This window comes from Synchiropus splendidus, chromosome 17 (assembly GCF_027744825.2).
Source record: "Synchiropus splendidus isolate RoL2022-P1 chromosome 17, RoL_Sspl_1.0, whole genome shotgun sequence".
NCBI lineage: Eukaryota > Metazoa > Chordata > Actinopteri > Syngnathiformes > Callionymidae > Synchiropus > Synchiropus splendidus.
The window spans coordinates 5,250,088-5,275,408 of record NC_071350.1 but is presented as its reverse complement, the minus strand read 5'-3'; the positions used below and the strand labels follow the sequence as shown (position 1 = coordinate 5,275,408).

General features: G+C 41.2%; 1 protein-coding gene across 2 annotated transcripts in view; it reads right to left on the bottom strand.

Annotated features, from left to right (window-relative positions):
* The window catches only part of gabra3 (gamma-aminobutyric acid type A receptor subunit alpha3), a 145,525-nt gene that overhangs the window by 94,049 nt on the left and 26,155 nt on the right, over positions 1-25,321 (bottom strand). For both annotated transcript variants that reach the window (XM_053846772.1, XM_053846773.1), the window contains exon 2: positions 2,974-3,069. In XM_053846772.1, the coding sequence (XP_053702747.1) occupies positions 2,974-3,053 (80 nt within the window). In that variant the 5' untranslated portion in view covers positions 3,054-3,069. The remainder of the gene's footprint in view (positions 1-2,973; positions 3,070-25,321) is intronic.

Sequence of the window (25,321 nt, the reverse complement as noted above, 5' to 3'; positions counted from 1 at the left end):
GTTCATGGTTCTAACTTTCAAACAGATTAGATTAGATCACATTGGTGACGCCCTCCAGTCTCAGGCCACCAGTCTTCAAGTCCTTGATTCAACGCTGCATGTTGGGTTCGGGGAACTTCTGCCATCTTTCACTGCAACCAGTCTGACTGTGTTGCCTCCTTCTCTTCTTCACCTGCACTATCTGGGTTAGCATGAACATTTGCATGAACTTATCATTTTAATTTTCACTCACTTTCATGGACAATTTTTCAAACTTGTGTTCAGTGCTTTTTGGCAGCATCAGCACCATAGTTCGGTTCCTGTTGGTTCATGAAACATACAACTTGCATATCCAGGTTTTTTGTGAGGAAAAAACTGGTTGTGTTTTAGTGAGCTTAGTTGACAAGTTAGTTGATAGAAATATTATGTTGTCATTGATAAATAATTCTATTATAATCAATCTCAACGTCGTTGTATGTTTAATGTCAGATTAAAGTAAATGGGAGTGAGGATGTGTTTGCTCTGAATCACATACCTGTCCCTGACACCCAAGCAACTGGTAAATGCCAGTGTATGTGTAATGACATATAATGCACTAAAAAACATGGCACGCTGACAAGAGGATGCCAGGAAGAAAAGGGTGGAGGAAGGTCATCCTGGAATGTGCTGGACTGGCAGCACTTGGGGAGAAAAATCAGCAAATGAACATAGAGTAAAGGCAACTACTACTACTACAGCTACACAGCTTTATCTCAAGACATTTATATATTTTAATGGAACTAATACAATGCACAGATTAAAAATAATAGTTTATGTGTGGGGCTGAATACTTCTGTTTAAAAAAAAACACAATTAAAAAAATCTACTTTATTTAAATGATTATAAAAAATATTCCACAATATACTAAGTTGCATTGCATCTCAATTTACAGTATAATAAATACAATATGTGGCTCAGTGTCCACTGTGTGTTGAACTATTAGATATCTTTTATCTGTCTCACAGGAATTTGAGTGAGGGGCTCAATATTACCGACAATAATTTTACGTATTGACTGAAACACATTTAAGTGCATAGAACGCAAGTCATACACCAACATAGCATTCACTGCTGAACAATATATCACACACATTTTTCAAGCATTTTAAATACACACAAGTCAGAAAGACAGAAAATGCTGTGACAGTTGCCTGAGAGATTGGACTCGGTCGTAAGCCTCTGATCCGCACGGCAATAAAGACCTCCTAAAAGACAGCTTTTCTTTGGTTCATAAATCCAGTCATTGCTCGAGCGTCAGGTAGAAAGCACACACGTTTTGCAACACTTTTGGGGAAAATTGGCACTCAACTTTCTGTCTGAAAGAAAATGCTCATGATTTTCACGAGCATTTTTGTTTGCATTTTGCATTGGTCGGCAAGCACATTCTCTTGGTTACGCATTTAGATTTAATATATGTACTTAGAGAACATTGTTTGTTCCGAACCTCCATGGAGAACAAGGTGGCAAGATGACAAAGAAAACTGGGCTAATTCCCGTCACACACCTCACATCTTAGTCCCAGGTTTCCAACCCTCCCCTTTAGCGTGCAAAATCTTAAAGCGATTTACAGCAGGCCACAATCTCCAGTGAGAACAGCCATACTTATCAACAGCACTGAAATGACAACCTGCATACTGGAAATACAAAGATCATGATGAGAATGTCTCCCGAAAGCACAATGTGCCTGTGCTTTCCTGCACAATGAAAATGAATTCACAGGCAGTTGCAACAGAGCGAGCAGGGGCCCTGACCAATTCCAAGCATTAGTATGTATTAAAAGCTGCATTAATTCGGAGGAAAGGAAGGATCACAGGTTGCAGCTTCTGGGAGGACGAAGATATTTTTTAAACCAAACAATCCTGGCCAAGGACAAACAGTGGAAAACCTTAGCAAGATCTGCTTCTTATTTGACCTTGACTGCATCTTTATTTTTAATAAAAACACTATTACGGGTAAACCAGATTTCAAACAGATTACTGTGATTCTAGTACAGTGGTGCCTCGGTTCTCGACCACAATCCGTTCCAGACAGCCGTTCTAGAAGCGATTTGTTCGACATCTGAATTGATTTTTCCCATTACAATGAATGGAAAAAGAAATAATGCGTTCCAAGCCTTAAAATTGAAGTGTCTGCTGCAGGTGCGCTGCTCGTCTATGTGTGTGGCCGCTGCATGTGGGAGGGGTTTTTTCAGGGGCGTTCGAGTTCTGGATTTTCATTCGAAATCGGAAGCAAAAAAATCTCTAAATTTTAGTTCGAACTCCGATTTGTTCGAAGTCTGGGACGTTCGATAACCGAGGTACCACTGTATATTTATCAACAGTTGGATTGCTAACATGTACAAGTTTTTGGTGTCAACATTTCATAGCAAGGATAAGTGTGGTGGCAGCCACGTATCCGTCCAGGTGTAGCTTTCCACCGCTGGTCTGACTGAGCTGTAACTGGACAGCCTCAAGGGCAAAGACCCTTTTCTCTTGACCTTATGTCAGTAATATAGTTTTCTTGTGGCTTGGAGCTTTTGGATGTGTTCCATTTATGAACCGTTTAGACAGTTTTCATCATTTAAGTTTTAAAACACAGTTGACGGCCAAAAATGTTTAAGAAAGTGAAGCGATGAGCTACACTTGCCAAAACACTTAAATGACCTTCGACTCAGTTCTGTTATTTCTAGGTGTAGAACCGTCTTTGATTGAGCTTCACACTCATTAAATTGGATATACAGCTCTCTTCCATATATAATTTTTGTTTTCCTTAAAAAAGAAAGTAACGCGCATTTATAAACTGACACTCAACCAGACCTCAAACCAACTGTATACTGAAACATCTTTAACAGGTGTTCTCTCGTGTTCACGGAGCTGACCTCAGCAATATTTCAGGACGTAGACCACCAGCAGGAGGGTCCGTTTTGGCAGAATGAAAGCGATCTAATAAGCAGACTCAACAGAACATGCTGTGTTACCTGGCTGGAAGAAGGAGGCTGAGCAGCAGCGCCACGATCCACAAGCCCAGAGATTCGATCTTCATAAGCATGACCGCCATCTCAAATCGAGGATTTCTGAGAACATGAGAGCAAGAAGAGAAATAAATAACACTATACATAATAGATATAAAAAAACAAATGATATGGAAAAGAAGAAAGAGAAAAAAGACCAAACAAACCAAGAGCAGTTCTTTGCACGGGCCAGGTTTATTTTCAAATACAGAGCACAACGATAAGAAGAGGATGCTGATGTAATGTCCCCCAAATAGCATCAGAATAAAGGTAGGGGTCAGGTTTAGTCTGAACCAGGGTCAGCGACTTAGACGTGCATTATTTTCAAGGTCTACCAGGTTGTTTTTCTAGTATCTAGTGTCCCCCATTCACACTGATTCAATCACAGTTAAATCAATTTATTTGACTTGTGTCACTAAAACACTAGTTTCAAATGTAGTACAGCCATGATGTTTAAAAAGACCTCAACTCCACACATGACATACACATGTAGCAAATCAGGATGTTGAACAACCACAGCTCCCTGCGCCTCCTGAAAATCACGACCTATTAATAAACATATTCATATCACACACATCACTCCAGTTGTATTTTTTATTTATGTCCAAAAACCAGATCTCATTAGAACTGAGCCCCAAATGGGAAAATCAACTTGGGGCTTGAAGGAAATCTCATGAATGAATGAATATTTACTTCAATCCCATAATCCCAAATCCCTCGTCTTGTGATCTTGGGAAAACACAATGGTATCTCCAGACCCTGTAAAATGCTTTGCGGGATGAATATTCATATTCCATGTGTATGTGTGTCATGTCAGTGATCCAGTGATCCAAACAATGGAGAGATGTTATATCTTTACTGTATACACTTGTTGTAGCAGCCAGGTCAAAGATGCTGGAGCAACTTAACTATCTATAAACTTCAAGCTACATTACAACTGGATGTTCAACAAAGCAGCCAGCAGGACAACTTGGCACTGAACAGTGAACACACCCTACTTGTTTTACGCTTGTAAAATGCACACATACTTTATTCTTCAGTGATAAATATAGGTTGAAGCATACTTTCTACGTCGTGGCAGATCATATTTCAACTGTACTTGTATGTTACCCAACGTAACTGTAATTTTGGTACGGCATCACGTCAGTGTCATTTTTCTGTATTCTGTGCTTTTATTTTGGCATTTCCCGGTTGTGTGTTTTTCTGTTTCCTGTTCTGCTTGTCACCCCACCTTCAGCTCCACAGCAGCACAGCTGGAACCAATCCCACAGTCAAGCCTTGCTGATTTCAACACCTTGGTTCCAGACTGTGTTGCCAGATGGTTATTTTGCAAGATATTTCTCTCATGCATTTGTGATTCATAGATTTGGCCTGTGTGTGTATCTACCGCGTTCTTAGTTTATTCGTCATTTTTTTCAGCTTTTTGCTGTGTGCCGCATGGGAGTGTTTTTGCTACTCACCTTTTGCTTTCTCTTGTTGGTTTTCTTCCTCGTTTTCTCCTGAGCACTTTTTATTCTTTGGGCCTCGTGAGTTATTCTGAGTGCGTTTTTGTTGTCCCTGTTATTTAAGGCTTGATTTTGATTCACCTACTTTCTGTTTCATGTTTTTCCCCATCCCTGAGTGTTGTTTCCTCGTTCCAAGTTTTGGTGGTGATGTCCTTGTTTCCTGTTTGTGTCTTGATTTTTGTGTATTTGTATTAAAACCCTGTAAAACTGTAAAAGCCTCGTTCCGAGTCTGATTTTAGCATTTTGGCCTGGTCCCCTGAGCCACCATGGTTCAAGCCTGGGTGAGTACTGTGGTACCACCTGACCTAAGGCAGGATGGTGATGGCCTTGAGGCATCACTCTGATGCGCTGATTCTAAGTCTGCTTACCAATACAAGTCGATTGTTCTTCAAGCTCACTGTCTACCGGCTTCAACAGCTAACTCCAGCTGACTGCATTAGTCCGCCATATGCTGCATGTTTATTTGGAGACAGATTTGATGGAGACATTGTATGCTGTGCATGGAAACAGTTATGTGGCAGCAAGATAGCAGTGAGCCTCCCCCCGTGTTTATATTGTCTCTGTGTGTGTGTGTACCTGAACGTGTCTCCCTGCACAGTTGCAAAACTAAACATCCATTTATCGACTAACCAACAGCAGCACTGTTTCGGCCCCAAATTCACACACTCGCACAATATGGATTCATTTGTGTATTACTTCTGTCCCTTATTATTAACTACTTTTATGCAATCTGTGCACTTCACATTCATTTTTCCTTTAGTCAGCACACTTGTGTGTTGTGAGCACTGAGTTTCCACAGTGCCTGGTACATTTGGATGATTCACTGAAGAACAAATTCAATGTATCAATCTAGGACAGCAGGTTATTTGCTTATTAATATTTACATTTGTGTCGATTCTCGATCACACACAGCAATGCATGGGTACAGTGTCAGGCCTGCTGTTGTTAGCTCACACAGTCAACAGTCATCTACAAAGCATCTTGGTCCTGCCACCCTTATGTCATGAACTCACTCTGGCCACCCCAAGGGATCATTTGATCAACTGTCCAGTTGGGGCAGCACAATGTGGTCAAAGAAATGGTTGGACTCCTGGATGGTTTTAGCACCATTTATCATGCGGTTTTGAAGATGACAGCTGCTCTGCAGTGAAGACATAGTTCAGTACTGGTGACTACGTTACTTTCAGCTTGTTTGAAAAACATTCTTATCTTTGATCTTTTTTTTTTCCATTGGGGTGGGGGGCTTCTACATGCTTCTCTGCTTTGACCCTGTGCTCTCTTCTTGTGAGTCACTTGTGACTGCACGGCCACACTGCTCCACACCCACAGCACCTCCCCGTTGGTTCTTAATTACGGTTTCTAAGATCTAAAAATCTGGCGGACGTGCCACGATCTGACGCCTGCAGGGCCAGGTTTGAATGCCGTACAAAACCTCCCACACCGGGGCTCGCACTGGATAACAGTGGGAGACGTCATTACTTTGTTGAATCACTGCAACATGAATAGACTCTGGCGACTTTCACTCCAGTACAGAAATCATTTGAGCACATTTAACACTGCATTGAAAGGAACACATCCATCATGAACACATACATATATTCTCTATGAATGAACGGCCATATTTAAGGCTCTCTTTCATGTGCTTATTCTAGTAGTAGGTTTCATACATACTTGACTACTGCATAATTTCTAACCACGTTCATTGACAATCAATTCGTAGAAACCATTCAACCCATCAGTAAGGAACTCTGTCACATGAAATTCGACGACGTTCTGTCGCCACGACAGCACTAGAGGCATGAATAAGTGACAGGTTTCCAACTTTAAATAAAATATAAGTGAAGCTAATCCAGTTTCATTGTGTCTACTGTCTACTGCATCTGCACTGCCTGATCTACAAAATGCCATGGCAGTCTGTCAGACATGTTGCCTATCAGTCTGAACAAAACCCTGCCATAAGAAAACCATACCAGCAAAAAAACTAAACGTGTGGTTTGAGCTGAAGTGGCAGACATTTACATGAGAAGAGTCATTGTGAGAACAGTGCATCAATAATTGCGATCCTCTCAGCGCACGGCAGGAAGACATTACTGCTGCTTCCATATCGCTGTTGGTGAAAAATGTATTTCATATGTTTACTGAAAATAGCATTGGCTCGACACGAAGGCACACTTTCTTTTATGAGCTACTTTGTTGGTTTGACAGAACTTCTTTTCCCATCTCTGTGATATGATAAATATGGCACTTATTTCTACAATGGGTTTGGCGAAGGCGCTTTGTTTCTGGCAATTCACGGCGTGGATTAAATGGCCTCCTCTCAAGCATTTCCGCTCTGGATCTGGTGGGCTTGGTAATAGAGGCACCTAAAAAGACCCAGAAAATGGGGTAAAGGATGCCAGATGTCTACAAATGAGACGGCGCAGCATTTGCTTGGCCACTGAAGCACGGCGTGCAGCAGCTGTAACGCACTTAAAATGCTTTCATTGGGCTTTTGTCACACTACCGCCCACTTTTATTGCAGAGCGAAGATCAAACATTAGCCGTCTGGGAATAAGTGTCCTTTCTGTTGCTGGGGACAAGTAATCCTCCAGGGTGCCAGCAGAATTACTGATGTGGAGACGTCTTGCGGTTTGTGTTAAATCATTAACCTCCGTGTTAAAAATGAACCTCATGTTGACCGAATTATCATAATGAAGAACTTCACTTTTTATTTCCAGAAGAAAAGCACTCTTTTTTTTTTGCAGGTCAGTCGAGACAATACATGCAATACAATACAATGGTTGTTTGTTTGTTTTTTTGAGTGTGGTACAATCGGTTCTTTATGGTTCATGGGAATGCTAATGTGTGTGATATATAGATGTTGTCTGAGTATTCCTTGCGTGGAAACACGTCTGTGGCAGCAAAATGGCGGTGAGCCTCCTCCCTTATCGACAGTGTCTGAATGTGTGAACATGTGCGTACCTGCATGTGTGTCCTCCAGTTACAAAATTAATCGTCTGTTTATCATTGGCTGACCAACAGCAGCTCTGTTGCAGACCACATTCACACTCTCACACAACACGGATTCATTTGTGTTTCTCCACTGTCACTCATTATTAATCACTTTTATGCAATATTGCACACTTCACATAAATGAACAAAGAAAGGACGGTTCTGGTGAAAAGTGATGTACTTATAGACGTACATTCAGTTTGCTAAGGATTGCTGTCCGCTGTCATTAGTCTTGTTTCTCTTTCTGTTGGATTTGGATTGTTTTTTTTTCTTTTTTTAGTAGTAAATAGATGGATTTTGGTAACCACAGGCACAAGAGACGCCTGTAGAAAGCTGATGTATTGACAAGAGCAAATTGTGTATATTGGCAAAATAGATAAATAAGCCGGCTGCCTGGGCATCTAGAGGAGACCTGGGCAACAAGAGGCCCTTTGCCTATATTCTGTGGCCCTCACTATTGAATCATAAACATAACTTGCAAAGGATAAAGGACTTTTTTCTCTTTTCTCTGTTTTATTTTCACAGTCATTTCATGCATGAATTATATTATTCACATTGGACAAGTACTGGCTTTTGTCATAATATTTATTGTTTTTTTTGTAATAATATTTCATGTTTTTCACATAAGTTCAGTATGGGTATTTGCTACTTATATAGACAGTATCCATGTATTCATAGATTTATCATGAAAATGTGCAAATAAAATTCTATCTAGATTTTTGAAATCCTGCACAATTTGATCATTTTTCCTTTTTATTAATATAAATATAAATAAAAATAAAATTTTCTTTATTTATTCAATTTTTTTCTACTATATTTCACTTATTAATTTCTTCCATGTTTTGGTTTGATGACCCCCCACAGCAGGGCCACTATTGACAGCAACCCCCCCAGGAAGCGATTAGGAGTCGACCTCATCTACATGAAATTAACATGTAAATGAGGAGTGTCATGAACGCAGCACAGTGCGAACAGTTCTCTCTCTCTCTCATTGTTTGACAACTTGTCATCCACTGTCTCTGTCAGTCCATCATCTATTTTCAAGACTAAGAAGGAAATCAGTTGCGGCTCCAACTTAGCTGGTTTAAAACAAATATTTTTGTTCTTTGTCTCACGCTGAGTTGGACAAATTTTGTTTCACACACATGACCGTGGGCGGCACAGTGGAGCAATGTTTGGCACTGCTGCCACTCAGCAAGAAGGTTCCAGGTTTGACGGCAGCTCTGGAACTTTCTGGATAGAGTTTGCATGTTCTCCCTGTGCCTGTGTTCTGGTTTCCTCCCAAAGACATGCTCACTATTCGTTCTTTCTGAATAAAAAATATATCTGAAAATAATGATATCACCATGGAAAGAGTCACGTTGGCTGTCTCTGCTTGATTCACACGCTGCTTCTCCCCCTGCTGTTGCATAAAGTTATCATCATGTTTTCTGAAAAACATTCTGAATGGATCCATAAGACGCCACAGTTATTGATTTTCTCTACTGGGTTTGAGGCTTCATTGTAAAACATCAACAAACGTCTCTCCATGATACCATCGCTTGATGTACAAAGTATAGTATTGATGGTTTGTTTGCTATGTTTAGTCCCAACTGAAATTTAAAGTCCACCGCTGACACTCACAAATGTAAAGACATACCTCATTCATCTTCACTTTCCACAGACTGATGGACGAAGTTGGCAGAAAATATTGTGCAACTTAAATCGGCTGTCTGATTGAAATGGGCCACTGAAATACAGGCACTTAAAATAACTTGAAAAGCATGAATATGTATTGTGACTCCGCATCATAAACCCAGGAGCTCTGAGAAGCTATTGATGTACATATATTTACAGTCTCGGTTATTAACCTGCGACTGAGGGGACTGACTGTCATAAATAAAGCATCCATATTCTCATTATCTATTCCAGCCGCCGTCCTGTCTGCTGCCTTTTGGCAGAGAAATACTGCATGAGGGAAAAATAATGATGGTGCCAGAGAATAAATGATGGAATGTCAATATGTTTGCATCCATGTTCAGGTACTTCTTCCAAGTAAAATAGGCCATGCTCGCTGGCACACCTAAATCCGGATAAAGTTTTCCCTGAAGGATTAAACAAAAATGACATCAATTGTAGGGCAGGCAGCACAAAGACATGAAGAGTAGAACTAAATAAATAAAACGGCTTTGTACACTCAGAAAGAAAATGTGACAAAAGTAAACTTGACATCTGAAAAACATCTGCTTTAAAAAAATGTCGCTATCAAAAGTGAGGTTTCAGACTAAAAAATGTATTTTTGGAACATGCTAGCTATTGAAGCACCATGGGTTTGTTCAGTATGTGGAACATGTGGATATCAGCATTATGGCCTACGTTTTTGGAAAGCTGGCGTAGCCTGGCTAGGCTATGAGGTTTCATGAAACAGGTGATTCCGATTCCTTCCTTAATCCTCAACCTCAAAAATGCAGAGCAAAACCTGTCCTGCTTCTCAGGATTGAGGAATAACCAGACTACCGAGAATGGATGCACAGAATATACGTTGGCCGAATATACACTGTGCATATATATATATATATATATGGCCAAATAGCACAAAAAAGACATTTGGCTTTGTTGGCGAAGACTGACTGAAACCGAATAGTGGCCTGTGGCGTCACAGGCCACATCATCATGCAGTGAAACAACATGCAAAGCATGTCTGAAAAATGATTTTCGCTGCAAATCAACAGTGCGTTGTAATAGAATGTGTTTGTCAGATACAGAAATGTGCCGCAGAGTTGAAACAAGCTCTGGACTTCAGGGATGACAGCACGGACTCTCCGGCTCACTGCCTGGTCGACGAAGCCAGTTCGATTTTGACTTTCCCACCCATGTCACACGTTTTCTCTGTATTTGATCATTTGCTTGTTGTTCATGGTGTCAAGCATTAAGTGCAGCCGACTCCTCAGTGCGAAGTATGATTTGCTGAAGGCCACTTTTGTGCAATGCTGTCCCCCACAGTCTGAGGATGTCTGCATTTAGGGGGTGTCCCAAGTCCCAAGTCACACATATCCCTTAACAGTTGGTATTGAGGGCTGTGGATGAGGCCTTAGGGATAGAGGAAAAAGGGAGGAACTGGAATTCACCCTAATTTTCAGCGCTTAGAAGGTGGCGCTCACGGACCAAAAATGACGAGTTTTATTGAAAAACTTCAAACCCGAATATAGAGCAGAGTACTTTCCAATGACCTCTGAAAATGTCGATGAAACCTCATGAAAAGCTCATCAGTCCATGAGTCACTCCCTAAATAATTCAGTGAATGGCTTGATTAAGCCTGCATGTAACCAAAATCTGCGGAATTCATAGACCTCCGGGAGGAAACAACAGGACTGAACACTCATGAGATCATATGTCATACAGAAGTCATGCATTTATAAGTAGACACTAACTATGTCCTCTGGTGTTTGTCATTATCAGAGTGAACAGCCAAGTTGTAGATTGTGATGGTGCCGATTGTTTTGATGTTTGATGCTCTCTAACTAGTATTAGAAACACCGTCCTTTGCTTTTTAGTGAACATTTATATGATAAATCAATAGACTAGATCAATAAAATCGGGTCGGTATTTCGGTGTTTCCACTGCCGAAAGGAGTGGGAAAAACCCACCTGTCTAGATAACAGTAGGAGCTTTTAATAAATACAAACTCCTACTGTCTAGTGAGTCTGCTTCAACCCAGAACACATGAATGATGAGTGTGTCGACACAGGCGAGGAGTGAAAGATGCGTGAGGAAGATCATCGCAGAAAAGGTTCCGGCTCCAAGCGCAGCATGGTCGTCATTACTATATGATATATGATGAATACATGATATTGAAACAACAGAAACGTTACCTCTGTTAGCATTTGAACAAACCAGCACATACATAACCATAACCATCCTTCAATTTACGCGTGTGAACCGGTTATCATCTTCTGTCATTGGTGACATACTTGACACACATTCACATGATCACAAAAGAGATGCTACATGGAGCAGTTCTTGGTGCCCACCAAAAAGAGTTCTGAGTGGGGCCCAGGAGGAAAATGAGATTCGACCTGACCCTAACCGGACCTTCACATGTGGCATTAGAGTCCCCATTAGATAGGATTTGAATGGAACAGTATCAGAACCCGAACTGGACAAGAACAATATAAGGGATGCTCCAATTGATCGTCACCGATCATGATCGGCCAATTTCAGCATGATCTGTGAATTCCGGTCACTACCTGTCACTGCCGATCACAACAACTGTCCACAGTGACAGCCGGCGCTATGATGAAGGTTGTGATGCGTCCGCTCCTCCCTACTTGCTGCTCACTAAGCAGCGCCATGTCTGCTGTGGAGGTTCTTTCAATCTGTCATGTTAAGTTTGCATTCTGCAGCACATGCACAGGAAAATGCTGTGCAGGGAAGCGCCTTCAAATTAAACACGCCATTTATAGCTCCAGCACATGACAGAGCACAAAGAGTTTTCTGGGCTCATGAAAGTCAGAACACTTGTTCCTCAGCAGCAGGCTGTTAGCGCTGCTTATGCTTAGCAACACCGGCAAGTCTGAGCGTAACATTCAGAATGATAAGAAACAATTATTAATTTCACTGAGCTAGATGAACAGCCTTTCTTAGATCTCATTTTAGCGGAGACGGAAACGTTTTACAGTCAGGTGCAGCGTTCGTCGGCCACGTGAATCTGAAACTTTTCATAAATGCAGTGCTGTCTGTTTCAGAATCCCGCTACAAGCAGCCAGTGTGTAAATATTTCCCGGTCATAGTAAAGTCTCAAGAGATTAACCAAAGTGTGACATCTCACGTCGAATTAAATGTGTTTCAGTTGTGCTTTTGACAGAATAGTTTCTGCATGCTGCAAGGTTTTTCTATATTTTGCCTCCTTGAAGAGGTTCATCAAAACATGTCTGCATTAATATGATTTTATGATTCATTTTTTCACATGAACGCAGAAAGTTAGAAATTCATTGTCAATCCATGTGATCGGTTTCGCAGAAATCCTGATCAGTGCATCCTACACTATATGTATGTCCTTGGGGAACAGACAGCACCTTTGTTCCCAGCATTTATGTTGGACAGCATTTTTCGCTTCCTTCAGTCACGGACAAACACAGAACAAATATAATGTGACTGATTTAAACGTTAATTGTATCAGTCCTTGACTGACATACTGGATACAAAGCGAGTCAGTGCATTTGTCACCTCTCATCTTCAACTTTGGCATGCCTGACTGAGTCACAGCACAGCACAGTACCAACATCCACATTCATTAGAGGGAAGAGACTTCCAGTTCATGTTAACAAATTCCCTCACACACTCTGGTAAACTGTGAGCGCGGATCACAGCAAAAAAACAAAACTGGTTTCAAAGCAAAGATCAATATGCCCCATAAACCCCATCATTCATCAAACCTCCTGCGCTCTCCTGCTTTCATTTATGTGTCTGACAAAGGCTCCAATTAGAGCCGCACTGCAGAATCCTTCAGGAAGCTAAACCAGACAGCGTTCTGAAATTGTTGACAAACCTATCATAAGAAAAACACAAACAGGCTCTGACAGACTGCTGCCGGCCCTTATTGCAACACATACACTAATGTCTGTCATGAAACTAATCCGTCCCTCAGGCTCAGATTGTACTGAGAGTGTGAAGAAAAAGTAAGAAAACAAAGTGCACTTTTGTTGTCAAATTCAAAACAGATGACCAAAGGTGATGGCGAACGAGAGGATTTATTCAAGCAGTTTCTTTGAATTTGTCAAGTGTATTTTAATTTCATTGTAAGAAAGGATACATCCCACAATGTTCCCATTCGAGAGAGCAAAAATGCTGAAAGTAGCGGATGGAATGGCCTCAGTAACTTGCCGCAGGAGCGAGCTGATTGATTTATTGAACAATTTAGATGGTAAGTGCTGAAATAGGAAGTGGCCGCGCCGGAGATCACACTTGGGAACAATATGGTTTTTATAGTTTAATGATCAGCCGGGGCCTAAAGAAAAGTAAATTAAATTCTGACATAATAAAGTTCATGATTTCTACGCGTAGAAACCCTTGTGGCGCAGTAAACGCAGGGTGAAAAACAGCTGACGCGATGAGACGGTATGGTCTAAGGCGACGCCCCCGTTCTCATCATATTATCGATTGATCGGCTCACCCTGTCACACGTCCATTCATCAACAAGGCTCTGTCATCTGAGAATTCACACAAACTGATTCGTGTTTCACCAGAGTGGAGGACTCGGGTTACTTGTATGTGACCCCACCACTAGACAAGAAATGCACTTTATCTCTGACACACCAGCTTGTTGGATGAGTCTGAGCCCGGCGCACACCATGGGTGGACTGATTCTATTCTTGACTGTTTTAAGAGCTACGTTCAAAGTGAGCAAGGTGAAATGTCGTCTTAGCATATGGTGAATTGTGAAAGAACAAATATGCGTAGTTTGTAGTGGGTAATGTATTGTGCATTGTTGTTTGTTTGACATCATAAAGCAAACGGATCGTTCATGTGGTGGGGTTGTTGACCCATCCCACTGAATACAAGTAACATCCGACTTACGACCGGGATCGGTTCCGACCAACTGGTCATAAGTTGGATTGGACGTAAGTCGAATGCCATTCAAAATAGCTGACGCGAGGGTTATAGGTACTAGAGATGCTGGGATACTGTCCTGCCGTAACTGTTGAAAAAAAAGAAAAGAAAAAAAGCATCTATTGGCCGTGGGCTTAAGTATGGGTGTACGTAAGTCGAGCAGGTCACAAGTCGGATGTTACTTACAGTGCCAGTGGCAACATGGCTAACTATTGCGCTCAAAGATGGTGTGGAGTGTTTTCTGGCAATGGGAAGTGGAACACGTGTTTACCCTTCCCAACAACCATGTGACAACCGCTCCGTGGATGAAATTTGTTTTTTAAAGGCACAGCAGGGACTGCAGGATCCATCAGCAGCTCCCCCACCCTCCTGTCCACGCAACAGACAGCCAGTTGACAGTTTAACATGACTCGCAGGGTTTCTTCATATTAACTGGGTGGCGCACTGCAACGCCTTAATTGAGAAGCACCACGCCATCAGAAAACCATAAATTTTGTATTAAAACAAAGACTTAACATTAAAACAAATGGATAACACATAACATTATGGAGGTGGACATAACAGATTTTGCTGTGTTACTCGTGTAAAAATCCTGAAAGAAACATCATAATGACTGTAGTCATGAAAAAATGGACAGCTTGAAACTTTTACTGTCACCAATTCAGCAAATAACAAAACATTCTCCACTGTTTCTCTGTCACTTCTTGATAGGCCGTGTACCATTCTGTTGTGTGTTTATGGCAGCTCTGCCACAGTTTCAAAATTTCCTGACTCATGCACAATCACGGAGCTTTTTTGATGACCCGTCCTGGATTTGAACTTTTTTTGTCGGTCACAATCTGTGAATCACTTCGCTGGAGCTGCTGTCGCTGGGGTGGATAGATGATTGAAACACTAATAAACTCCTGTGGTGCCCACGACAAGAATGAGGACAAGCATATGGACCTAGGGAGGGAGAGAACACCAATATATATATATATATAAACCCCCCTCTTAAAACTCAGTGTAGGGGTTGTTATTGGTGGGAAACTTGGCAGAAGGGTGGAATTTACGGCCCACTCTTGTCTCTCTCCAGCATCTGAGCTTCCACTTTCTCAACAATTACCACAACTCCTCACCCTGACTTTATCATCACCTAGACTGGATGGAAGGTCAGATCATTATTCAGCTGATGAAAGAACGATTTAATGTTGACTTGTCCTCCTCTTGTCCTGATCTGTTGAGGGTAACTGCTCTGGGTGAAAGGAAATCACCAGGAAGAAAGACGTTTTCTTGGTCATCTCTGGCCTTAGTCAGTCCTAAGAAATGTGTGACTCCTTCCCCTGGTCAACTGTCATGTCGTGGCGTGTCGTTCCAAATGCATAATCTTACATCCTCTCGCTGATTGTGTTGTTGATCTGCTATTTTCCACGTGGAACAAAAACATAGTCTTTTACTGAGTTAAATTTGTTGAATTCCAAATAACAGTCTTTTGGGGTTTTTTTCAAATGCAGTAAATTTACAGTTCACTTCAGTCCTTGAAAACGATGTTCAGAGCTGACACTCATAAAAAGAATTACAATCAGAATTGAAAAAAAAAAATAACATCCAATGTCTTTACTTGGATGAAATTGTTAATTTGGTCCAAGAATCTGCTGTGCAACAGCTTCCCCTCTCCTAATTTCATGATTTCCAGTGATCCGGCTATGACAGAATGACGTGAGGTTATGGTAATGGTTGAATGACCCTCACCAACCACTAACAGCAACAACCAACTTTGACAAGAGGTTTATATGGAAACACAGCCAAGTGTCCTCTTTCTCTCCTGACAGCTCAGTTCATGACCTGAACGCACGAGAACCCTGCTCTTCCTGCTCAGTCTAGGTCTGACCAGCGTAACAGTAATGGTTTGTCCTCAAGCCACCTTCTATAAATTAATTGGACATATTTTCTGTCTGCCTGGTAGCTTTAGGTTAACCTTTGTTCTTGGCTCTTCAGGATCATCAATCTGTCTGCACTGCCAGCACTCCTACACAGCTGCCCTCGCCAGCCACCTGAGCCTTGGACCCTCTCCAGCACCTTGCCCATGGAGCCCACAGATTTTTCCTTCCACATAAAATCTATTTGTCACAACTCACCTGTCGTCCCCACTGCAGTGTGACAACAACGGTCAGAGAGGCTGCAACAGGGCAGGAAACTCACGAGTCTGAAGAAGGGGTTGACATTTGTCTACAGCAAGGGTTACAAACTGAAAAAACCAAACCAGCAAACACAGTTTAAACCAGCGCCTTTTTTCAAGTCACGGCACATTGGTTCAATGGAGAAAAATCCCGTGGCTCACCACCAAAGCACAATCGCGCTTAGCCGAAGGTCCTGTAGAAAATCCCTTTTAATTTGTGAAAGAATGTAGCTACTGACATTCAGCTATTTTGGCATGTTATTTGCTGAAGCAAATTGCAGAAAATGTATTTCTTTAAAATTGTCTCCAGAAAAGGGTGTGCAATACGGCAGAAATATATCATGATGTGTTTATTTATTTATCTACTTTAAATAACTGTTTTGATTTTGCATGAGTTTATTCCAGTCTGGAGACTTCCCAGATATATCTTTACCATTATTTGCTTCGTCTTGCAGTTTTTTGGCGTCACAGTTCCAACTCTGTCATAAAGGTGTGTGTTCAAGTTCGAGGTGCATCAGCTGGAAGTTGTGCATTTGACCAGCTTCTTTGCTCTGAGTGTGTGAGATGAGCGGTGCTGCAAGTGACGGACGAACCAGTGCATCGACATAGATCTATAGTGTATAAAAAGAACGTGGACGAATCCCTCTGATCTCCTCACGTTGGTAGCTCATCAACATGTTGTATTTGGTCATGATTTACTGTTATCATAACACCCACCTCTATCTCCAGAGAAATGAGGTGAAACTGGATCATTTCCCACGGCAAACCCGACACTCTCTCATGCCACAGGGGGTAGAAAATGCTTGTTTAATCAATAAAAAGAGGAACCTTTAAGGACCAGTTTGAGACCCCTGTTCTACAGCAATGACAAAAACAATAGCTTTACTTTCAACAACATTAACATTTGGGTCCCTTGCCAGATATTATTGACTAGTTGCGAGTTGGGAGGCCTGAGCGACTGTAGGCTAAACTCTTCCAATCATTTAAAGAAGACTGATCCAAGGGATCCAACTTTCCTGACTCATGCATGTTTCAAATGTTCTCTCCTTGATGCAGTACGTCCTCCCATCATGATGGTGCTCCATTTTGAAGTTACCGCCGTGCTAAATTGAACGAAAGGTTATGAGACTGAAACACAATGTGGCGTGACATTGCTAGGATCTGAATATAAATATTTCAAAAGTTTGAGTTTTGTGCCAAAATAAACTTGCTGCTGACTGGCAAAAGGCGCGAAATCAAGACGCACAAGTCAGACTTGTTCGTAACTACATGTCAACCAAAGGCTTTCGGTAGAACATCCAACGGAGCCGCAGCATTTAGCCAATGAACATCGCGTTTCACTTTACTGGACAGAGACTACTGTTAAGATTCTAAAAATGTTGTACAAGTCACTGTCAATTTCTGCAAGTTATTTCCGGTTTCCTTTCAGTTTTGGTGGCTGTTTCAATTGCTCCTATAGTTGATTCTTAATCCACTTTTCTGAATTGTGGAAGTACATTGAGCTTCATTCTTGCCTCACTACTCAGACGGACCGTTTATTAGCACAGAGGAAATAATTTAACAATACACTCGATGGAGATATTTTTACACAGACAGAATTGGATCGCTCTCTCGTTGTGTGCTTAAATTTACATGACAGCTACCAGGGAACAACCGAAACTCTGCTTCATGAAATCAGGCCAAACAATATGAAATGAGTCTCAACATGTACTGAGAGAATGACTCTTCTGAGGTGGTCTCTCGAGAAAGACACACGGCGATGACTTTATTCTGTTTTCTTATGCAACCATTTTAGATTTGCTTCACTACCAACTAACAGTTGTAAGGCAAAAGCTGTGATGGAAACACAAATGATGTGCTTATGTATATACATTTTTATATATGTATCTATTAAAAATATATATATTCTTTATGGACAGAATTTTTTTATGATGTTTATTTTTCGTTGTTTCTGGAGGCTACCTATAGTCTGAATCAGGCCAACTTGGTAAACACCCTGAAACAACAGTTCTGTAAGCCATCGACCTGTCTCACATGTCAAGGCGCAGATCAATAAGTCTGTCCAGCATGTTTTCACACACATGGATCGCAGCTGGATGGCTCTTTAGATAAACTGCCCATTGCACAATATATGATAACCATTTATCAAGTCCGTCCACAATATAGGGCCGAGGAGAATTGTAAACAGACCCATTTTGATCTGAGAAGACACGATTGGCTACGATGCATAATTGCTTTTCCTTGTGCAAATCCATTACATCTTGGCCATATTATTAAAATCATGTAACTAATAGTTGTGGTTATTGTGTATTTGCATTAAATTAATTTGAACTGCACACAGTGTAGAGTGTGTTCTGGAGACTGAAAGGCTGCACTGGATTTCCTTTGGTAAATTGAGGTGGGCTGCAGAATTCAGCCTTGGGTTGTAAGCTTGAAATCCTGGCTAAATTATAGAAACTATAGTCACTTTCCAAATAATTTTATTCACATTTATTCGCTGAGTAATATAAGCACTAAACATTCATACTTTTAAAAGCTGTTTTGTTTCAACCTGAGTGATCCTCTACATCAATGTTGTCATTCTAGAATAAGAGAGTTGTAATTGCATTTTCCCGTGTTTTTGAAAGCTAAAATGACTATTCCATGATCTTTATCTCACAAATGAATAAAAAAAATGCATTATTTTGTTACAGTGTTGTACTTTTTTGTAGTTCAATATTAATCAGGTACAATTTAAAGCGATGTCAACGTCCTCAGCTGTGTCTCTGATGTGAGTTCTTGTTTAAGGCCACATCATTCAAACCTGACAGAGAGATCCCAAGACAGTTACAGCGTCTGTGGCCAAAACTGATAATGAGAACTGCTGCCTTGTTGTTGATCTTTTGGAGATAAGACCAATATGTAACTGACAACCCGTCCTCACTCCCATGGCGTCATATATTGACATTGGGAAAGTTGCTTTTTGCGTCCTACACAGAGGACAACGGCAGCCTTCAGCTTCACAGGTTGACACAATGGCAGAGCAACACATGAAAGAAAGATGCAGGGTGGGTAAGATATGGGATCCCATGCCATTCATTCTACCTTTATTAAGGTGTGTTTTAGTGACGGTGACTTTCAGCATCATCTCTCAGGAGGAGAACCATACAAGGGGTTATACAGCAAATGACGTCCAGTCTCCTTCAGTGAAAAGACTTTCCCCATCTCCCCGCGATGCTCCCCACGCTTGCACATTCCCACACCTCTGCATGTGCTGCTTTGCAACGCACGATCCGCACCTGTGTCCGGAGCTACATGGAAGTAAGAACTTTTTTTTTTTTCTCTCACCCCACATATGATACACCAGTAGTCAGTATAAGATGCAAAAGTCCACTTTCCCAACGCCAATGTATTACAACATGTTATTGAGGGTAGCTTGTAACTGACATTATATGCAATGCAAAAGAAAAAAAAAGGGACACTGAAATGCTGATTACCATGTAACTTTTACAATCACTGGCTCTGACACAACAAATCTGCATCCAACTCAGAGCCACCGTTGTTTCAAAGCAGCCCGTGTAGCAGCTGGTAAACTGGGCACATGTTGCCTGCCTTGTAGGTGAAGCCTGTCGCAGTTGATCAAAGATTCCTGGTGAGCAGTAACCTTCCCTGGCACTCACCACCTGTGCACATGTTTTACCGCAGGCCGAGCGACATCGTGTACCTCGATGCCCTCAGAACTCAGATATTACGCCCACAGTTGTGTGTCTTAATTTGATCTGATGTGTATTCAGGCCTGTGGTCTTTACCACGATGAACAATTTCATGCTTAAGATCCGGAGTTTCTTCATGTTACCAAGTGCAATAAATTCTATTTCCAAGAAAGGTCACAAAATCACTTTGATGGATTCTTACGGAATATCTTTCAACTAATTCAAGGCCTTTATGATCAATGAGTAGTGCCAGGAATTAAAACCAAATTATTCTGTCACTTATAAAGCAGATGACGCTCCTAAACTCTACTTTTTATGTCGCAAAGCAGCAGCTCAACTCAAAATACATGCAGCTATATCCATCAGTAACAAAAAGGGAGAGACCTACTACACACTGAAAAAACTTCAAGGTGCTAGTTACTAGTTTAACTACTGGCCTCAAGCTGGCAAACCAAAGAGTACTTGACTTAAGACTTAGATTAGATACTGTATTGTACTATAAAAATGTAAATGTTTTATCCTGACCATGATCTTACCTTAGCTAAATATCGACTAAGGAAAAGAAAGTGTACGTATGTTGATTTAAAGCGCTGAGCAGCACATCAAGGGCATTTTTCTTTCTTTATATTTCTACCACAGTATATAAGATTGCAGTGTCAGAGTTGAAGATGCTGAGGTTTTCTGTGAGAGTCAAGAAGACAGGCAGGTCTGTCTCATATGGTATGGACATGTGGAGAGGAGAGACAGGGAACACACAGTATGGGACACAGAAGGTGGGACATAAGGGCCTGTACTGAGCCCACAGAAGGGCTGGACATAAGATGGAGAGGAATAGAACCTTCGAAGTTCGTGGATGCCATGAAGGAGGACACTAGATGGATCGATGTGACTGGAAGGAGGATGCAGAAGATGTGAGTTAATGTGGATGAGTCTGATGAGCTGTGTAGAGCATTATGTTGCCATGGAGGGATTCAATTTATGAAGTGGAATGAATTTTTTATATATATATATATATATATATATATATATATATATATATATATATATATATATATATATATATATATATATATATATACAGTTTTTGCTACATTTGTGAAATCATTAATTTATTGCATCAAATTTGTTTGGTTTCTAGGTGTTCAACAGAAAAAAATACAAAAATGTATCCCCTCAAAAAACCATGTTGCGCAACAGTAATACAGCCACACGATGATGTCCACTATTTTCACTAGCGGTTTAACTAAAGTTTTACTGACACAGCTCCATTGAAACTTCTCTCCCAGGGTTCCTCCTGCCTGCCTCAAAATGCATGGACAATTCTATTTTATCTTTCACAGGTTGATGCACCAAAGACGAAGTTTTCCATTCTATGGGATGTTTTTTTCGAAGAAAAACTGCAATCTCTCTATTTCAAAACACTGTAGCTTAAAAATGATCAACAATAAAGACACACTGTAAATGAGAGCGTTCCGTGTGTGCGTTTCCAGAATCACATTTTTGTGCCACCCCTCTGCCTATGGTCATAGTGAGTCTTAATACATACAGTATATACTGTAGATGTCTTCCCTATATACATCTGTGGCAACTTCCAGCACGTGTCCATGGTACCTCACAATGGAGTCATGCTGACCAGAGGCTGGCGCTACCTAACCTGGCTTCACACAAAGCTCAACAGTGGTAATGGCAACGATTAAACTACACCACTAAATAGTTGCTTCCCCACTGAATTATAAAGCAGTACTTTAGGACAGGACACGTTTCTCGGATTAAATGTTTGTTTATCATGATAATAGCCTTATAGCTATTTCAGATAAGTGAAAGTGTCACCTCTTTTTTCTCTGTCGCCCATATCTGCATTGACTCATGTAGAATAATGAAGAAAGCAGTTTTACCGTTAACAGCGCAGTTGTGAGCAGGCGATACTGAGGGTATTACATGGGTAGTAAAGCGAGGCCTAGGAGAGCGTAAATGAATATCTCTATTCAGACTGTGACAAGTATCCTTTATGTATAATGAATACTGAAAAAGAAACAACCTCAGCGGAATATACAACATGTCTAAGGAAGAAAGTGTGCGACAGACATGACAGCAATTTGGACAATGGTTCCACCTCCAGCGTAAACGGTTTACGACAAGCATGTGGCCCATAGCATCTACTTTGCAAAGCAAAAGAGTCTGGAAAAAAAAAGTCCCCTAGTTAGGCAGACGGTGTCTAAATGATCACATGCATTCTCAGGGAATTGAGGTGGAGGGAAGAGTACAACAGGTCACCGCTGTATTCCACCTCTCAGAGGACAACCGGGGAATACAAATGACTGGATTCATGCCATTGTTCCAGAAGTCTTTGCCGCAGAATGTGTCAGAGTGGAGAATGGAATCAAAGATTCACCGGCAAAAGTGCTATTTTTATAGGTCCACCGCTCGCTACACTCGACCGCAAAATACATCCCAAGTCAAGTCAAGTCAAATCAGGCCTGTGGCGTCTTAAGTTATCACCTGTGAAATCACATTTGAGGTAATGATGCACCTCCACTAATTGGCCCTGGGGGTCCTACATTATTCATGGGTAACAGCATGTTCCACTTGTTTGCTTGGCAGTAATTGTTTTATGATTAACCTGCTGATTGCTCACTTGACTCATTTATGAAAGCGCTTTTAGCATCACTCTGGAAGGTGATGGTGGAATTGCATATCTGAGGGGCTTGGTGGGCTGATTCAGATCCCATGATGCTCCTTGTTACAGCTGGTTTATACGTGGTGACGGGGGAAACGCACGTCTGACTTCAATGCAACACTGGCAACCTCTATGCATAAACAAGTCAAAAATACTGAGTAATAAAATACAGTTTAAAATGTCTTTCTCAGTAACTTCTAACTCAGTAACTCATCTTTTTTTTAAGATTAAATAATACACAAACCTGCTAAATAACAACACAGTACAATGAACAGATCAAACCACAATGTAAACTTGTTCAATCCCGGAATGTTGTCTTGTAACCTGACAGACTGCTCCTCTTTTCCTCGGCTACATGTCCATGGAATGCGTATCTGGGGTCCAGGTGCACCATTAGCGGCATAGCGCATTTCCGCAGATCTCGTCCAAAACTATAAACTCCATTAACATTGGTTTCACCTGCGGTTAGCTCTGGTTAGCATTCGCTCATTCGTCTCTTGGTAGTGCTTGAATTTGGTGGGGTGATGTGAGACAGTTTCTTGTTTTGATGCTGCATCTGCGTCCGTGGGTGCACATGTTGCAAATTGCCATTTGGTTGTCATTTTCCTTGACAGAGGAGCATTGCCATCATGGCTGGCTTGCTCTAAAGTCTGCTGCTGCAGGTCTACTTGTTGTTTGATTTTCCGGAGAATTGTCTGCTTTGTTTCGTCATTTTTACATCGTGATCTAAAACTTTAAAGTGTAAGATAAATAACATCTATTATGATAAATGAGAATAAATCATTTTATATTTGCCATTCGATTGGCCGATCATGGCGAAGTCAAAAATCCTCATATCGGCACCAATAAATCGGCCAGCCGCTCAATCTGTGCAACTCGAACATGCAGACCACTCGCAAAATGCCACCATTGTATGATACTTGAAGTATGATATTTTTGATTATCATTAGGCATATATATTACAGCTTAACAACAAAGTATTATGTGTGTCCTGCAACAGTCACACAGTCTGGTCCTGGCAGATGCACACCGTTCAGTTTTGTCTCCTTCGTGGTGCGCGGCAAAGACTATATCAACTATTGGGCTCATCTGTGCAACGCTGGGCAAGACTGAACTGTGTGAAGCAGCTTCCTCTCAAGCCTTTGTCAACAGGCAGGCTTGGACTGACAGTGAAGGCTGGGCCATACCAAATGCCAGAGATTCTGTGAGCTTTTGCAGAAGGGATGAGGGATAGCAAAACAATGTCCACAGCAAATGGGTCGCATAATAAGCTCAAGTCTTGGTGGGTTTTTTTTTTTGGTGCACTGTAGTCTGGTGCAATCCTTTGTACACAAGTAACATTGTGCACTGCGACACAGGCCAAATGTTTGACTGGAAACTCTCAAAGCAGAAACAGAGGGAGAGCGAGACAGTTCCTAGAAAACCTGAGGGAGAGTTTGCTGGCTTCAAGTCAAGGCCAAGTCGAAACTGAAATGAAGGTCCCAGTGAAACTCAGCAAATCATTTTCCAGCATATGGGAGCAGATGAATCCCAGTACAGGCCAGAAGAGACCTTCAGAAGGCAGTTCCTTCTCGCTTTAGAAGCCTGAACGGATGGTTCTCAGAAATGAAAGATGTCTAGATCCTGTATACAGTTTCCTGCTCTGAAAGAAAAACAGACAAAGAGTGGCAAACTTCATGCAAGTTGCAAGAACTACTGGGCACAAAACAATGTATGGAATTAAGGCAGATGGCTTGGAATTGAACATCAGATCAGAATAGATATTTTTTTCATTTTCAAATGTCCTTCTTCCCTGTTCACTCATTTTCACTAAGAAAATGATTACTGGTTATTTCTGTATGTAGCTGTTCTTTGGTGTAGAAGGCAGTGATTCAGTCCTCTGCATGGAACGGGTGTTTAAAAAATTGTAACATATTTTACTTAGACATTTGAGAGATTGACATTTAGACGTTGACATTTACTTGGTAAGACAAATCCCACCACTAAGTTGTCTGCCATGTGTCAGATCATCTGTGACCTTCCCCAGGTTGACCAGTCCATCCTAATCGAAAGGACGATGACCTTGTTAGCAGTGAAACGGCGTGTTTGTCACCACCAGGGCCCCGACATTCAAGCCTGCTGAGAGCAAATGATGATAATGGACACCACATAATTCTCCCCTCCGTACAATCACACATGCTGATAGCCACATATGCTGTTCTGGGAAAATGTCAGTTGGGCCACTAGTGCACTATTGTCAGCAATCCAACCACTGATGGACAGTGAAACAACAACCAGTCCATCCAGGATTTTAACTTTTGCGGCATAAAATTTTAACTTTTGCGGCATAAAAAAAAAATGTCATGAAAATTGCAAAATGCATGCTTCTGGAAAAATGTGACAAGAAATAAGAAATTTGTAAATTAGCTTGTAAAAAAAAAAACTAGCCTCACTTTTCTGCTTAAAACAAGCTGCAGGCTGCTATAATTTTAACAAAATATGCTCCACTGGCAATAAGTATCTTAAGTGCAGAGACCACCCACAAAATAAATAAATAAATAAATGTACATGCAGAATAAATAAAATGATAAAATCAGAATTTTTTTATTTACTTTTTTTATTATGATCTTCCGTGGGTAGTTTCCAGGCTGACAGCACGCAGTGAGCACTTGTTTTGGAAGTGAATATGATGATGCATGTGCTGCGTCGATGGCTGGTCCATAGT